General features: G+C 40.2%; 1 protein-coding gene across 4 annotated transcripts in view; it reads left to right on the plus strand.

The window, feature by feature from the left end:
• ODAD2 (outer dynein arm docking complex subunit 2) overlaps positions 1–17,879 on the plus strand; it is a 150,126-nt gene that overhangs the window by 51,353 nt on the left and 80,894 nt on the right. For all 4 annotated transcript variants that reach the window (XM_043480163.1, XM_043480165.1, XM_043480164.1 and 1 more), the window contains 4 exons: positions 9,746–9,892; positions 10,317–10,526; positions 14,701–14,943; positions 15,507–15,617. In XM_043480163.1, coding sequence (XP_043336098.1) covers positions 9,746–9,892; positions 10,317–10,526; positions 14,701–14,943; positions 15,507–15,617 — 711 coding nt within the window. The remainder of the gene's footprint in view (positions 1–9,745; positions 9,893–10,316; positions 10,527–14,700; positions 14,944–15,506; positions 15,618–17,879) is intronic.

The following is a 17,879-nucleotide window of genomic DNA, read 5'->3' on the forward strand; positions in this document are numbered from 1 at the left end:
GGCCCTGATGGAGAGTGTTGGGGCCTTGGAATGGGGTAGTGTTCTTGGAAGCAGCCAGGAAAGGGCCAAGAGAGAAGGCAGGCCAGTTTGTCAGGAGGGTCTGGGTTGGTGCAGATTAAGTTTGGAGAGAGTGAAATATCCAAATAGAAAGATCCATACGGTAGTTGGAAATAAAGGGTTGACGCTCCAATTTTCGTTAGAAATGGGGTTACCTTTTTGATAGAGGAATGAAAGGCTTAGGAAAATGTGAGCAGATGGGCCTGTTTGTGTCTTTTTATTCATGACTCAATGTGACCTCTTAACAAGCTAATCAGAAACTATAGTGCTTGAATTAGTACATACAACCAACACAGTGTTTATGAATCAAAATATTTATATTAAATGGCAGCCTTTAAATATTAGTTTGCCACCTTATAAGAAGATTGCTTTTTTGGTCTGTTTTTTTTTTTTTTTAAATCTTAAAGAAAGTAACATCTGGGGACTTCCCTAGCTGTCCAATGGTTAAGACTTCGCCTTCCAATGCAGGAGGTGTGTGTTTGATCCCTTGTCAGGGAGTTAGGATCCTGCATTGCCTTGTGGCCGAAAAACGAAAACATAAACAATATTGTAACAAATTCAATAAGGACTTTAAAAATAGTCCACATTAAAAAAAAATCTTTAAAAAAGGGGTAACATTTTATTTGGTAATTTTTTGCAACCTGTTAGTGGATTAAAAAGATTAATTAAAGGAAGACAAAAAATTAAAGTTTGAAGCAATAAGAGAAAAAATAAAGTCATTTTCCCTTCAATTGATAACTCCTACATGTTAACACTGTGAAGAGCTAGGTATATGAAGGCCGGGGAAAGAAGGGCTTTTTAAATTCAGAAGTGTGTTATCAGCCTAGAGTGTGATGGTGGGGCAAACTTTGTTCCCAAGTTCTAGAAGGGTGACCATGGCATCTGATCACAGGTCACTCAGCGGAGAGTGGCTGGCATGGACCGCTGAGTGACAGCTTATGATCATGGTGAGGCATCACATATTAATCCTCTCCTGCCATCCATGATGTGTTGGTGAGAGCTAGTGACTAATTTATTTATTCTATGTGATTAAACTTGTGTTGGTTTCACCTTTCACGTGAGCCAAGGATCTTGCTGGTTCTTCTTCTGTTATGTATCCACAAGCTCTGAATCCTCAGGCCATGAGATGTGAAGATCCATGGTGGTTCCCCCAGCTCAGCAGTGACAAGGACTCTACTTCAGGGCAACATCTATTAATAGAGGACGTCCCATCAGAAATCCTAGGAGGCTTCTGAAGAGACTTTCCAGGCTGCTTCCCTGGAATGTTTCGATTTCCTCTCTGGAGGAGTATTCTTGGCAAAGACATTTTCAGACTTGAAAACCTTTGTTAAAGACTGCATTTGTGGGGCTCAGTTCCTGCATGATCTTCCAGGAATTGATTAAGACACACACATAGACATACACACACACACACACGACCTTCATTGGTTAGAGAGTTCTCCCAAGTGGAAGCTGGGAGTTATATGGTTTTTCATCAGAGGAATTTTGATGTAGTTTGTGTCAATTACAGTTAATTAAATTCCTTTCCCATTACTTGGTTTTGGGGATGGAGTGGCAGGTAGTGTGATCCCTGTTTCATTGGTGGAAAAGTTGAGAAATGCTTCACTCCAGGCCACACAGAAGGTGGCTGTGGGCCGGGAAGGCGTCCAGAGTCTATGGTTATTGCTCGTTGCCTGGTTGCTCTGTCCCTCGGTCCAGAAGCTCAGAGCCCAGGGGACCCAAAGGCCTCAGTGTTGAACACTCCTATTTTCTCTCCTGTTTGGCTGTTTTTCACTCTGAGTAAGTGACTAGTTATGCATGGACTACTACTGCACAAAGGAATTCTGTGTTCATTTTTGGGAGGCAGTATCAGAGTGCACTAGGTTTTTACTTAAAGAGATGGAGAAGAATGTGACAGTGCAGTGTTATTATTATTAAAAAGAATCTTCCAAAAATGGAAAACAGTGGTCACTGCCTATGCATCCAGATAAACTCCAGTAGTTGAGAAGGAAAATTAGTACCACTTTCCTGAGAAACATGCTTTAAGTTAACACACATGTTTTGACACTGTTATGAGTTGATTTTTAAAATAGTCTCCAAGATGAAAAGAGTGGGAGGACTTTTTTAAAAAAGTTACCTGATCATCATCTGAAGATGTTTCTATTCCATTGTCTAATGTAATTCCTACTCAGCAGAGCCTGCATTTACATTTTCTTAAATAGTGTGACCTGGAAGTGTTAGCTACTCAGTTGTATACAACTCTTTGCAACCATATGAATTGCAGCCTGTCAGACTGTCCATGGGGTTCTCCAGGCGAGAATACTGGAGTGGGTAGCCATTCCCTTCACCAGGAGACCTTCCCAACTTGGGATTGAACCTTGGTCTCTTGCATTGCAGGCAGATTCTTTACTGTCTGAGTCACCAGAGAAGCCCCTAAATAGTGTAGTGTAAGAATTTTACTTATTCAGTTTGAGATGTGTGTGACTTGTATAATGCCCACTAGGAAAGGATTAGTCATCTTTTATTTTTATAAGAGATGGTGGAAGTGGCGAAGGGGCCTCACCTTCTGAGCTTTATAGATGCAACAGTAACGTATTTTCAGTTTTTGAGCTTTAAACTTGCTTTGCCCCAGGGCAATCATAAATTAAAAAGAGTGGAGAAAAGGCAACGCTAACTATATGGGTATGGTAAATACACCACTGAATCATAACCATGTGTATGGCCCCTAGCTCGCATTATACAATCACATACACTTAACTACTGAAAAATGACAATATGAAAAATCTCTAGGGAGGTCTCTTAAGGTTTAACTCTATTCATTCTCTCAAGAACACGTACCACTAACTAGTCCAGCTAGAGCATAATTAGAGCATACACACTGCCATCTAGCAATTCATATGATTTTTGATTAGAAAGAATATTGATATCTAAGGCAGTTTTGTGTAATGATCTGAAAATGTAACAGATCTGTTCAGGAAATTTGCTGACTGATGTGTTTGCAACAGCAATATTTTTTTATTCCTCAAAGCATGCCTCCAACCCAAAGCTATTTCAGAGGCTAAATAGAGAAAAGAAGTTTTTGTCTAGTTCCCGATTTATGTAACACAGTGGATTGCTTCACTTTTTTGGGTTAAAAACACATGTTACAGAAGTTTGAATGCTGAAGAATTTCTAAGTGTAGGGGTTGAGGAGTAGGAGGTACCAGATTTGGTATAAATGATGTTTCATTTCACATATATCTAGAACTCCTCTGTCCCTTTTTCATCCACTAGCCTTTGAGTTTCCTGCTGGCAGGGGCTGTGGATCCTAATCCAACTCTTGGTCTGGCTGGCCATGCCCTGCTGATACTTCCGTGACACACAGAGCCTAGCAGAGGCTTGTGTTCCTCTTCTGGTCCATCCTTTATCTCCTCTGTGTTTAGAATATTATAAAATAACACATTGACATATACTCATTGTACCTATTCAAGCCATGCAAAAGAATAAAAGTGAATGCCCTCCAGATGTTTGTGTATATACATACACATATGTAACTTTTATACATAAAATGAAGTCGGACTGTGATTCTACAGTGTATCTTTTGTCTCAATATTTCATACTATGTCTTGGTGATCTTTCATATCTACCTTACTCCTTTTAACTGCTCCATAGTATTTCATTATACATATATCAGTAATTTAACAATTCCCTTGTTGGTAACCTTTTAGGTTTTCTCCCCAAATCAGGTTTTGTTCTAACAGTGCAGCCGCAAATGTTTTTACATATGCTTTGGATGTTGTATGTATTTCCATAGGATGAATTGTTTGAAATAGAATTGCTTGTGTGTGAAATAGAATTGCTTGCGTGCTACGTGTATTAGTGTACAATAAGTGGGGAGGCATAAAGAAACTTTGGGAGTTGATGAGTATATTAATTGCCTTGATTGTGGTACTGGTTTCACAGGTATATGAATGTGTCCATCTTCATTAAATGTGTGCATCAAATATATGTAGTATTTTTGCATATCAATTATACCTCAGTAAAGGTGTGTTTTTTGAAAAAGAATATATGCACAGTGAAGTTGGAGAAGTTCTGCATTTTTTATTTTATTTTAGAGGGAAATATATTGAAAAGTAATCAACCACATAAAAAATTTTTGATAACTCCCTTCAGAAAGTAAACATCCATTTACACTCAATCAGTAATAACATCAAAGGTTTACAACCTCAGACACAATGAAATCAAAAACCCAGCTCTTAACAAAACAAAGACCTGATGCACAGGTACCATTCATGGAAGTTTGGATTGAATTGGTTTGGAATGGGGTCTGGGCATTGATAGTCTTTAAAATCTTCCCAGGGTGTTAAAATTACTCACTGAGGATTTACTGTTATAAATTTTAATCCGCAGTCTTTTTTTGTTTTATAGGGGAAAAAATGTATCTTATGTGAATTTGCATGTTCCTGATTGTTAGTGAGATTGATACAGTTTTCATATGTCAAATAGTCATATTGTGTACCTTGCCTGTTCTCCTGTGTGGTTGTCTTTTGATTCTTGATGCAAATCAATCCTTTGTTATATGCAGATTTCTCTCAATTTGTCATATGTCAAAGTCTGAAGACAGGTTCATCCTCTCTTTCCTTCAGTGATCTGAGTTGCTTCTTTTATCAAATATTGTCATTTCACTTTAAGGGTTTATGTCTAGGTTTTCCTACATTGATTTATTTGGATGTTCCCATGCTGTTTTAATTATTATAGCTTTGGTATATTTAAATATTTGGCCAGAGAGTTTTCTTAAAATATTTAAAACTACTTTTTGCATATTTTCCATTCCAGATCATCTTGACAATGAGTCCAGAACCAAGATTTTTTTAAAAAAGCTAAAAAATGATGCTAGGATTTTGGTTGGCTTACATTTATTTGTAAATTATTTTTGGATAAATTACAGTTTTAATAATGTTGAATTATCCTATTAGGAAATAATATGGTATGGTATGGTATAATATGGTATGACCATTCACTTATTTAATCTTTAATATACTTCAGTAAAACTTCATAGCTTTTCCTGCATATATTTGCAACACATTTCTTGTGAGATTCACTGATAGATATTTTTACTACTATTATTTTGCCAATACTGGCATGGGAACTTTTTTCAAATTACATATTTTGATTTGTTACTCTCAGTGTGTGGGGAGCTACTCATTTTTGAATATTGCCTTTGTATCCAGTCACTTTACTGAGCTACTTTTATTATCATAATGATTCAGTTCACTCTTGTGAATCTTTCTAGAATGACTGTTAAATTTCCTACAGATTTTTCCTCATTGAAGTAACATTCCAGTAAATTATCAATTTCTGTAAATGTTCCATGGTGATTTAAAAAGAATGTGTAGGGAATCCTTGCATTGTTCCTTAACCATTCCTGACCAAAAAAAATAAAATAAAATTCTTAGCAAGCCTGCAATCCAACAATCTGAGCCTAATTTCTTTTTTCTTCTGGAACAGTATTTTCTCTTTTTCCTTGCAGTTTCCTTTTGAGTCTCATCTCTTGCAGCCCAGGTTTATGAGTGCCGAATCTCAGCATAAAATCAGTCTGCAAATAAACAGAAGGCAAAGCGATATGTTTTACTACCTCAACTTATGTGGTTCTGTGCTGCTCACTCGGGGCTCTGACTCTCGACCGTTTCTGCTCCTGAGAGATGAAGAGTGTCTCTGAGCCAAGCTCCGCGCTGGGTGCCTGCCCCCCTGTCATCATTAATAAACAGTAGTTGGCAGGGGTCATGGCTCTTGCTTGGTGAGTGGCATGTTTGGAGGAAAAAATGCTGAGGACCTTGGACGCCAGTTGGATGGCTGTGATGGCTGCGTCACCACACCAGGTCTCACCCCCGCCTTCTGATTGTGGACGGTGGGGACAGGAACAGAGGGATCTCTGCTCCCCTTGCCACCCCTGCCCACCGCGCTGTCTCCCTGGGTCTCACAGGACGCCAGGAGGGATGACCCTGGGAGTGTGTCTGCCATCACAGTGCCATCTGCCAACTCTGGCATCCTTTCCTGAACTGGGTCACTTGAAGCCGTTACAGCGCCTGATGAATCACCTGAGCGTGCTTTCTGTCCAGACCTCAGCCCAGGCATTCTTTCCTCAGGGGAACCTTCCCTGATGCCCCCTGGCCTGGTTAAAGCCTCCCTGGTGTGGGTTTCCCTGGCCCTATGCCCCATTCCCTTACGGCACTGCTCAGACTTAAAGTTTCCGTTCACTGGGATGGACTTTAGAAAATTAAAATCGGTCTTCTCTACTAAACTGTGAGCTCCATAAAAGCAGAGCCCAAGTCTGTTTTTGTTTCCCAGGATGTCTCCAGGGCCTGGCATCAGACTTGGCAAGTAGCTAAGTAAATAGTAAGCAAATTTGTTGAATGAAAGAATACAAAAGTGATTTCAGGCAGCTTTCTCTCTGTTTTACTCCTGAATACATTCTTCATCTCAGCTTAGACAATGTGTATTGCTTCTTTATCAGCAGTAAGGGAGGATATTACTCTATACTGGATGGGGTAATACTTATTTCAAAAATTTTATTTAAGTCCAGGAAAACATTTTTATTATTATTATTTTTAAAAAATCCTCTATTCATCTTTTAAGAAGAAATTTTGAGAAAAGCGAGAAGCAACATTCATCCTGTCTCGTCGTGTTTGAAGCGTGATTGCAACCACGAATGAGGGCCTGCTGGTCATGGAAAGGAGCATGAACTGTAAAATATCTGAAGGTGGGCAGAGGTTGGAGATGTTTAAGAAGCAGGAGGGGAAGGAGGACAACTAGCAAAGGAATTGCATTAATTCAAGACACGGAAAAGCTTATTGGAAGCATTCTTCAAAACCCTTCAGAAGCTAGTAAAATAATACTTTACTGTGTTTTTCTCCAGCTCTTAAAAAGCCTTACAAACGTAAATCCATGATAAAATGTGAAAATAAGTATTGGCAACTAATTACATTCTCGGGAAGATTTAATTTAAAAGGAGCATATTTGTATATTTGTACTACTCTTCAGTAAGATGTTTATGGCGTCTGGTCAAAGTAGAATGGACATTTGAAAATCCTTCGACATAGCTGGTATTTAAAGAATAGCAATTGGCTAACGTTTGTGGCTCTGTACATTGAATATTTTGGCTCCCATCTGCTGGTATTCATTCTGAAAGATTTATAATCCTTTGGGGAATGTGGTCAGTGACAAGAGTAGAAGTAAATCCTGAAATGTGGAAAAACTAACTTTCCCTCATAAAAAACTGTTCTAAAAAAAATCCCTCAAGCCTATGAATATGTTTCCAGATTTTCAGAAAAAGCTGATGATTTACAGAAAAAAAAATTTTTTTCTATAAAGATCTAACTACTTAATGATAAATGTATATTTTCCATCATTTGGTTTCAAAATTGGCCTGAAGATAGTTCAGCAAAATACAAGATCTTATGTTTTGGGCATCAGCTGCAATTACATGACTTTTAAAAGTTTATGTCATCCGTTATAGTGTAAATAATGAAGTAAAACTCAAAAGGTGGAAATACTCTACAAGAGAAAAATGAAAAGAACTTGAAAGAGGAAGCCAAGCTGGTGCTGAATGTCTAAGCAGAAAACTGCTACCAAAGAAACTCGATGCAGGAGTAGGGAGTCAGGAAGGTTCCTCATCATGTATGACTGGGAATAGCAGGACAGAAATTCTTCAGGGAGTTGGACCTGGTGGGAAGGACTTTCCTGGCCTGACCGGGGCAGGACATGTTGTTGGACAACTACTTGCTTCCTGCTCAGACTCCTGCTTGCGCTGAGTCTGAAGCTGCTGCCTGAAGAATCCTCTTGATCTGAGGCTCTCAGCTTCCATTGTCCAACCTTTAATCTAAGAATCCAGCTCTGTTCCTGCAGGTGCCTGGGAAGAACTTTCTGCCTCCTTTTCACCATTTAAATTCAGAAAAAGAGCCTTGTTTCTCTTATCTTCTTTGCTTTTCTTTTTTCTATGTTATTTTCCTTAGTTAATTACAGTTAGTATTTTGATTCTCTCTTATGGTTTACAAAATATCTACCTTTTTCTAAGAGAGGCACCAGAGGAACTGGTGTGTGGGGTCCTGTGTCCCAAACAGGGGGTTCATGATACTGACAGTAATGATAGAGGACGCAGTGCTTTATGTTTTAAAACCAACTGTGGGAGAATTGGTGGCTTTAAAATTTCTCTTGTTATTGAGAAAAAGATGCTAAAACCTCTAAGAACAAAACTTATTATTTTAAATGTAAGTAATACAATTAAGGCTCTTGTCATTCTAAACTTAGTCTTGAATATAGAAGACAGCCTAGATTACCCAGAGGGAAAATTAGAAGGAAAAGCAGAAATGTCATTCAGAGCACTTTTAGAGACATGGAGGGTATATTCCGGAAGCAAGTAGAGTCTCTGAAACCTAAACATTTCCTTCTTCACTTTTTGATGCTCACCCTCTACAGATCCCACTTTAGTTATGAGCATATTGTGTTGAATTTATAGGAGGATTGGCATGTGTGTATTTGCATGATATGAAGGTGGGAAGCTTGAGTATAGTTTCCGTTTTTTTGTGCTAAGTCTATCTACCTACACATATAATGTATAAAATATATATATAATATATAGCAATGTAAAGCCATGATTAGCAAATGATAGTAAATATAATTTGAAGATGTCTTCCCTCAAAAAAAGAAAAAGATGTATTTAAGCCATTGCTATTGTGTTTTGACATAGAAACCCAAGGCTGTCTTTTATGAACACCTTTTGCATAAAATAGCTTTTTCTTGGCTCCATTAGAAGTATTACTTTTCTGTCTTATTAACTATTTCGGGAACTGTTATTTAGCAGCACTCTCAATAGCAGTAGCAGTAATATATGTATGTAGAAGTAATATATGCTATGTTCTTAAAAAGTTTTCAAAGCATTAATGATCAGTGGATGTTACTTAATTGCAGCAATGAATTCTTATTTAATTTCCTAGCAGGCCTGATTCATTGATCATCATTTAAAAAATTATGTCTCTGGGATTTTTTGAAGAAGCTGTTCCCCACTGCTCTTTACATGTGGTGATTAGCTAAACAGACGTTGATTTGCACGTTGTTGGGCCAGCATCTCATTCATGACAGTGAAACGACCTTTTTCTCTCCTTCAGTCCACCCATTGGTTCCCAGGTTTTAGTGGAATCACTTCCTGTTTCCCAGCCTCACAGCCTCACCCTGCTTATTCTCCATCCCACGTGGATCACTGTGCTGCCTACCAGGCAGTTTGCTTTATTCACGTTTTCTGTGTTCTAGACTATTCTGTGAACATCTGTAAGAATAATCCTCAGACACAGTTTGCGCTGCAGCACACACAGCTCAGGGACTGCCTGTAACCCCACGTAAACCTCACCTTCCTCAGAATCTCTCTCAAGGCTTGCCCCTGGCTCTTTTTCATATTGTAATTCCACCTGATTTTGTAGCTGTTTAAAGCAGACAGACCACCTTAACACGGCGACTCTTAATTGGAATAATGTTTTATGACACCCTGGACAGCTTTCTTGTGCTTTAGCTCAGCATGATCCATTTAACAAATTATAACCTACTCAGAGAATTCTAAAAAACTAAACATGCTGTGTATGGAGACACGCACTTGCCAGTTCGTGGATTCATCAGTGTTTAGTAAATTTCTGTGGGAGCGTGATCTTATTTAACCTTTCTGTGGCCTTGGGTCTTTGCAGGGAGGAAATCAGACGGCTACCGTGATTGCATTGTGTTCAATGAAGGATTTTAACTTAGCACAAGAGACCTGCCAGTTGGCGATCAGGGATGTTGGAGGCCTTGAAGTTTTAATAAATTTACTTGAGACAGATGAAGTCAAATGTAAGGTGAGTGTCTTGATCACAGTGGATGAGGAGCCTTGATACACACGTGCTTCTGCGTCTCTTCATGTGCTTCTCTTCTCAGTGCTGGGCATCTGCCCTTCCTGTTGCATGTTGCTGGTCTTTTTTTTTTTTTTACTGATAACTCATTTCTATTGCAATTAGCTACCCTTGTTGACTCTCTGTTTTTCTTCCTTGTCTTTTTGGCTCCTCTCCATTAGCTTATGCTTCTTAAATGATGAATGTTTGTTTATTTAACTGCAGGAAAATGCGGGGAATTGGGGGATGTGTATAACACCTGGGAATAGGAACAGTTCCCTTAAAAAACTTAATTGGGGAAGGATTTTAGGTAGACTTTGAATTTTTAAAAAATATAGCACTGGTTCTGCATTAAGCACCCATTCATGTGTAACTTTTTCTTCTCATTTAGATTGGTTCATTAAAAATCCTGAAGGAAATCAGTCATAATCCTCAAATCAGACGTAATATTGTTGACCTTGGGGGCTTACCAGTTATGGTTAATATACTTGATTCTCCACATAAGAGTCTGAAATGCTTGGCAGCTGAGACAATTGCGAATGTTGCCAAGTTTAAGAGAGCCCGGCGGGTGGTGAGACGCCATGGAGGCATCACCAAGCTGGTGAGTAGGTGCCACTCACGGGGGTGGGCATCCCCTGTCCTTCCCTGCTCCTCCTGGACACTCAGTAACCCCTGGCTGTGTTCTGGGAATCTTTTTCATGTGTAACATGCCCTTGAAAATTATTTTTGTGTATGTACATTGGCAAGCAGCCAAAAAAACATGTTCAACCTAATTTCTCAAAGAAATAATGAATTTTTTAAAATAGATGTCATTTTCACCTATCACACAGTTGGGGGTACATTCATGTGGGGGCGGGCAGTGTCGGTGAGAAGGTGGTGACTGACTTCACTCAGTCTGAGACTGCCACAACATTGTTCATCAACTAGAGTCCAATATTAAATAAGCAGTTTGAAAAAAAAGAGGGTGACAATGGATGAAGCCCTCTGCAGTGGGACGCCGTCTGGAGACCCACATCCTATGAGGAGATAGAGATAATTGTACCCACAGAGACAGAGTGGCAGACACTCATCCTACTTACAGAAGTGACAACTGTAAGTGTTACTTCAGAAGTGACAACTGAAAACAACATGTTTCACAGGATGAGATTAGTACAACAGTAAGTGACGCATCCATAAGAAGTATCCATTGTCAGCGGTCAGTATTGTATTTTAGAAGTTAATTTAGTAACAAGGAATAAATGTATGTGTGAAAGTGAAAGTGTTGGTCACTCAGTCCTGTACAACTCTTTGCGACCCTATGGACTGTAGCCCGCCAGACTCCTCAAAGAGAGGAACTTCCCAGGCAAGAATATGGGAGTGGGTTGCCATTTCCTTCTCCAGGGAATCTTCCCAACCCAGGAATCGAACCTGGGTCTCCTGCATTGCAGGCAGATTCTTTACCATCTGAGCCACCAGGGAAGCCCCAAATGTATGTTTAATATTATGTAAAATCATCACAGGATTAAAAACTAATGATACCCATGATCCCAATTTTTAAAGACCTTAGCTAACAAGTATAGAAAAATCACTTGAAATACATAAAATTGTTCCTAAGGGGTTTTCTCTGAAATGGCTACCAAATTTCCCCCCTACTGTTCTACATTGGCCAGTTTGTTATATTACGTATATAATCAGAAAACATTATTTCAGTAACTGTCACTGGAAGAAAGAAGCTGGCTCAGGGTCCCTGCCCCAGCAGGAGGGATATTTATAACGTGCAGTATGGAAGTGCGTTTTCATCCTCACTGAGTCTTGAGTTGCTCCCACAGCATTTATCACACTGGATGACATCACCGCTTTCCTACTTTAAATTTCTTAAAGATGAGAGACATGTCTTACTAATCTCAGTGTCATCCTCAGCACCTTACCCAGGACCCCACACACATTAATAGTTAAGAAATATCTATTGAATTAATGCAGATTCCATGTGAATATGTACATGGTGAAACATGTTCAGAAATTTCCTGAAAGAGATGCTGTGTATTCACTGGTAATCTGTAGAGCACTGAAGCTTAGAGTTATTTGCCTCAAAAATAAGATGGACTTGTGGCTGGATAGATGGATGAATAGATAGCTATGTAATGAAACAGATGTGGAAGAATGTTAATTATAGAACCTAGGGGATGGATGTGTGGGTGTCATCACATGAATATTTCAGCCTTCATGAATATTTGAAAATTTTCATAATAAAATGTTGGGGAGAAAGGGAATTATTACTGTGATTATCATTATTCTGCTTAAATAATGAATTTATGTGATAGGCTGGTGTGACTGTCCACTGAAACTACTTCATAAGAATGATACAACACTAAAATGTTTTTATGGGCATCTTATGCAACATGTGTTGTAGACTGGAGTTTGGACAGTTGCAGTCACCTAATCAAAATAATGACATCCATTTTATTTTAATTTTAAATATATAGCTTTAAATGGAGTATATAGAAATATTGAATGGTGTACAACTGAAAATAATATAACATTGTAAATCAACTATACTTCAATAAAAATTATTAACATTTAAATTACTTACTTAATAAAGATAGAAAATTTTTAAAATAAATTTAAAAAAGAGAGACTGAAGAGAGATGTCACATGCATCTTGAAAGGTAGACAGGTATGTGTTAGACAGATACATCAGGGAAAAGCATTTAAAGATGGAGCTGTGCTGGTAAAGCCTGGAGGTAGAAAACAATACTGCATGTTTGGAAAGTAGGTGGGGTAATGTGGCCAGACCCAGGATGAGATGGGCTGAGCAGTGAGAGATGAAGGTGGAGGACCATGGGGATCATTGCATAGTCTTATCCAGTGGGCTGTGGGAGAGTGGACGTGGTACAGTTAAGGAGGGAGTAACCAATGGGCAGGTCCTTTTAGAAGGTTCTCCCTGTGATCAAACCCATCACCGTGCTGTCCTGTGCCCAGAAGTTACCTGAAAGCCACTACATAGTCTCCACTCTTGTCCTTGGGCCACACTGTTTAGACCATGTGTGTGTGTATGTGTATGTGCTCAGTTGACTTTTTGCCACCCCATGGACTGTGTAGCCTGTCAGGCTCCTCTGTTCATGGGATTTTCCCTCCAAGAATTCTGGAATCAGTTGCCATTTCCTTCTCTAGGGGATCTTCCTGAGCCAGGAATCACATCCGAGACTCATGCATCTCCTGCATTGGTAGGCAGCTTCTTTACCACTGAGCCACCTGAGAAGTCCAATTAGACCATGAATGAGCACTAATTAAAGGCACTGTCCTCTCTCTATGATCTTGGAATTAGGAATCAGTGGAATTAGGAATTGTCTGCTGCTCCCTTCCAAATGGCAGTCAAGATTAAGTGGGCAGTATCCATGGAATTTGGTCTCTGGTGACAGAGGAATGGAGGAGACATGCGGGGGATAAAGACAGTTTGGGGTGGCTGGCTTCACACCCTGTCCTTTATGGGCAGCCTGACACCCCGCTGTGTGCATGTACCTTGCCTCTCCCTTGAGGGCTTCAGTGATTGGTTACTGCAGAGAGGAGAGAGGGTCCTGACAGCTGTGTATTTGGTCTAGTTGGTTTCGAAAGTGCAGGGTGGTGGCTGTGTCCTCCAGAAAGGCCTCATGGTTTTAAGCATGTACAGGCCAGAGAACTTTTCAGTTCTCTCTGTAAAGTTCTCACGGCTCTAGGGAGCCTACTTTCTGAGATACCAAGAATCAGGATGTGGTTTGCAAATCTTCCTCATTAGATGTTACAGCCATATTAAGAAAATGCTATCTTGGGGGGATTAAATTCCATGTGGGAAGGAAATGTAAAAGCTCCCAAATCTGGAGGACGTTGTTTTGAAGGTTCTATTTGTTCCTTTAACTGTTGGAAATTAATTTCTTAAAGGATTCTTATTTTTGAGGGAGGTGAGCTTAGTAGCAACCCTGAGGTGATTGCAAGATGGGTTGTCTTTTTCTTTGTTTCAAATAGTATTTTATTTTTTTAACTTAATTTTTATTGGAGTATAGATGCTTTTCAATGTTGTGTTAGTTTCTACTGTACAGCAAAGAAAATCAGCTATCTATATCCATATATCCCTTTTTTTTGGATTTCCTTCACATCTAGGTCACCATAGAGCACTGAGTAGAGAGTTTCCTGTGCTACACAGTAGGTTCTCATTAATTATCTATTTTATGTACACAGTATCAATAGTGTGTGTGTGTGTGTGTGTGTGTGTGTATTTCCTTTGGAGAAGGAAATGGCAACCCACTCCAGTATTCTTCCCTGGAGCCTGGTGGGCTGCTATCTATGGGGTCGCACAGAGTCAGACATGACTGAAGTGACTTAGCAAATATATATATATACACACACACACATATATATATCTATATCAGTCCCAGTCTCCCAATTCATTCCACCAACCCTTTCCCCTTGGTATCCATACATTTGTTCTCTACATCTGTGTCTCTGTTTCTGCTTTGCAATTAAGATCATCTATGCCATTTTTCTAACACAAAGACCCATATATATGTGTAAATATAGGTATGATATTTGTCTTTCTCTTTCTGACTTAATTCACTCTGTATGATAGTCTCTCAGTCCATCCAGGTCTCTACGAATGACCCAATTTCATTCTTTGTTATGGCTGAGTAGTATTCCATTGTATGGATGTACCACATCTTCTTTATCCATTCCTCTGTTGGTAGACAGTTAGGTTGCTGCCAGGTCCTGGCTATTGTGAATGGTTTAAAGATCCCCATCTGTGTTGTATTGATCTGCCCTCGTAGGTCGCTCTGCTTGACTGTGGGAAGCATTCTGCAGAACCTGCTCAGTCCAGCCTGTATGAGACCCGAGACGTGGAGGTGGCCCGCTGCGGGGCGCTGGCACTGTGGAGCTGCAGCAAGAGCTATGCGAACAAAGAAGCCATTCGTAAAGCAGGAGGCATCCCTTTGCTGGCTCGGCTCCTGAAGACTTCTCATGAAGACATGCTCATCCCCGTGGTGGGGACGTTGCAGGAATGTGCCTCAGAGGTACACAGGCCAGCTCTGCTCACTGCTCTAATTTACCTTGACTTCCTTTAGTGGAAAAATAATTTAGGAAGTTATCATAACTGCTAAGGAATTTTTTTTAGGAAGTCACCATTCTTTTAGAAAAGCAAGAGATTTTCTAATCAGATAGAAAATTAATTACATTGGTGTTAGTCGCTCAATCATGTCCAACTCTTTGTGACCCCATAGACTGTGGTCCACGAGGCTCCTATGTCGATGGAATTCTCCAGGCAGAAATACTGGAGTGAGTTGCCATTTCCTGCTCTAAGGGATCTTCCCGACCCAGTGATTGAACCTAGGTCTCCTGCATTGCAGGCAGATTCTTTACTGACTGAGCCACCAGGGAAGCCCAATTATATTGATACGTGGATGATACATTTTTTAAAATGTTGACTGAATTCTCTTACTGTTATATCAATATGTTAAGCTCAGACTATGGTGTTTATTAAGAAAGTGTGTGTGGTGGTGTTATTAACAAATGTGAATAGACACTTACATTTATGTATATTTATGCGTTGTATAACTATTAAAGTTTCTTTTCCTAGGAAAACTACCGAGCTGCAATCAAAGCTGAAAGGATAATTGAAAATCTGGTAAAGAACCTGAACAGTGAGAATGAGCAGCTGCAGGAGCATTGTGCCATGGCCATCTACCAGGTACAGTGGGCGCTCCTGCGTGGAGTTTAAGGTGCTGTTTCATGAGCTCCCGTTGTCTGGGGGTGGGACTCAGGAATCTGCATTCTTTGTAAGAACCCCTAGGGATTTTGATGCACACGTAGGTCTGAGAACTACTATTCTGTTACAATGTGCTTTGTGTAAAAAAGCCAGATATGTACATGGTGGCTCTGTGTTGCCTTTCATATGTCCTATTCAAACACAGTAGTTTTGGGAAATACTTCTCCCACCAAGATGTGATAGATGAATGACTGTGTGTATTCCTGTTTTATCTTTTTATTAATTTTATCTTTTTATTTATTTGCTTTTTAAAAAATCTTCATTAACTCTTTGTGGGTTACAAGTTCCGTAGTAAACACCAGATTAGAATGGTAAAGGAGACGGAGAGCTGGCCTTAACAGATTCGTCTCTGGCTGGCTACAAGCAGCACCGGTTTCTGCCTAATCAGAGCAGATTTCCTAGAAGAACACATTTTAAATGTGCAAAGTGAGAGAATGAGCCAGAAAGGTGGAGTCAGAGGAGGGTTCATATCAGCGAAGGGTTGTGTTAGTTTCCTGGAGCTGCCATAACTGTACACAAGTGAAAGTGTTAGTCACTCAGTCATGTCCGACTCTTTGTGACCACATGGACTGTAGCCCACCAGGCTCCTCTGTCCATGGGAATTCTCCAGGCAAAGATGCTGGAGTGGGTTTCCACGTGCAGTGGGTGGCTCAATGACAAGAAAGGAAGTTTCTTCACAGTCCTGGAAGCTGGAAGTCTCAGGGGAGGTATCAGCAGGGTTGTTTCCTTCTGGGCAATCTCTCCTTGGCTTGCGGATGGACATCTTCACTTTCCCCTGCCTTCCTCCCTCTGTCTCCACATGTCTTTCTCTGTGGCCTGAAGTCCTCTTCTTATAAGGACCCTTGGCATTCTGGACTCAAGCCCACCTCCGTGATCTCATATAACGGTAACTACCTTCATCACATTCTGATATAGGGGGGTGAGGCCTTCAACGTCTGAGTCATGAGAGGAAACAGCTCACACATAGCAGGGATATATCATAAACTTTTGTATTTTTAGTTTTTATATAATTTTAAGGGTTACTTTCCATATACAGTTATCACAGGGCTTCCCAGGTGGCGCTAGTGATGAAGAACCCACCTGCAAGTGCAGGAGACGTAAGAGACGCAAGTTTGATCCCTTGTTCGGGAAGAGCCCCTCAAGGAGGGCATGGCGGCCCACTCCAGTATTCTTGCCTTGGAAATCCCACGGACAGAGGAGCCTGGCGGGCTGCAGTCTATAGGGTCGCAAAGAGTCAGACGTGACTTAAGTGACTAGCATGCACAGTTTTTACAGAATATTGGCTGTATTCCCCATGTGGTACAGTGCATCCTTAATCCTATCTCATACACAGTACCTTGTCCCCCCGCCAGTCACCCCCATGATGCCTCTCTTCCCCACTGTAACCACTAGTCTGTTCTCTAGATCTGTGAGTCTGTTTCTTTTATGTTATATTCACGTTTGTTGTATTTTTTAGATTCCACATATGAGCAACAGCATACAGTATTTATCTTTCTCTGACTTACTTTATTTAGCATAATGCCCTTCAAGTCCTTCCGTGGGCTGTACATGGCACATATGTTACATGACATGCAGCCCACAACCTTAGAGACCAACTGTACGCTTAGAACAATATCAAACCTCTGCTACATTTGTCATCTTTTGGCTTTATAAACTGGGAAGGGTCATGAGTTGGAAACATCTATGCAGTCTTAGTGTTATTTCAAAGGATAACACAAACATATGGATAAACATGTGAATAAAATGCGGTTGCTGTCCATACAACCCGCTGTTCTGGGCTCTGTTGGGGAAATTCGTCACTTTGGGGGTTTATTAAAGATCTGACTGAACTCCCTTCTCTTGTCTGTCTTCTCTACTGTTTTCCCAAGGCTGTGGGTTACATCACTGCAGAAATTCTCCAGCCATGCATGTGGTTTCCTAGGTTCCTCACTGACCTTGCCTCTGTCTTGGTAGAAGCCCAGATTACCCCAGAACTGGCTTAGGAGGTTAGCCCAGCATATAGCCACTGTTAATATTGCCAAAACCACGTCAAGGAAGAGAGACGCTGTCGGATAGTGGCCAGTATAGACTAGAATTGCGTCTTACTTGAAGGCTCCTTCAGAAAATGACTCTTTTAAAAGTAGTTTCGTGGCAGCTAGATTGGCAGCCTCTTTAGCAGTCCCTGAAAGCTTGAAAAACCTTGAC

The sequence above is a fragment of the Cervus canadensis genome, chromosome 10 (genome assembly GCF_019320065.1).
Source record: "Cervus canadensis isolate Bull #8, Minnesota chromosome 10, ASM1932006v1, whole genome shotgun sequence".
NCBI classification, from domain to species: domain Eukaryota; kingdom Metazoa; phylum Chordata; class Mammalia; order Artiodactyla; family Cervidae; genus Cervus; species Cervus canadensis.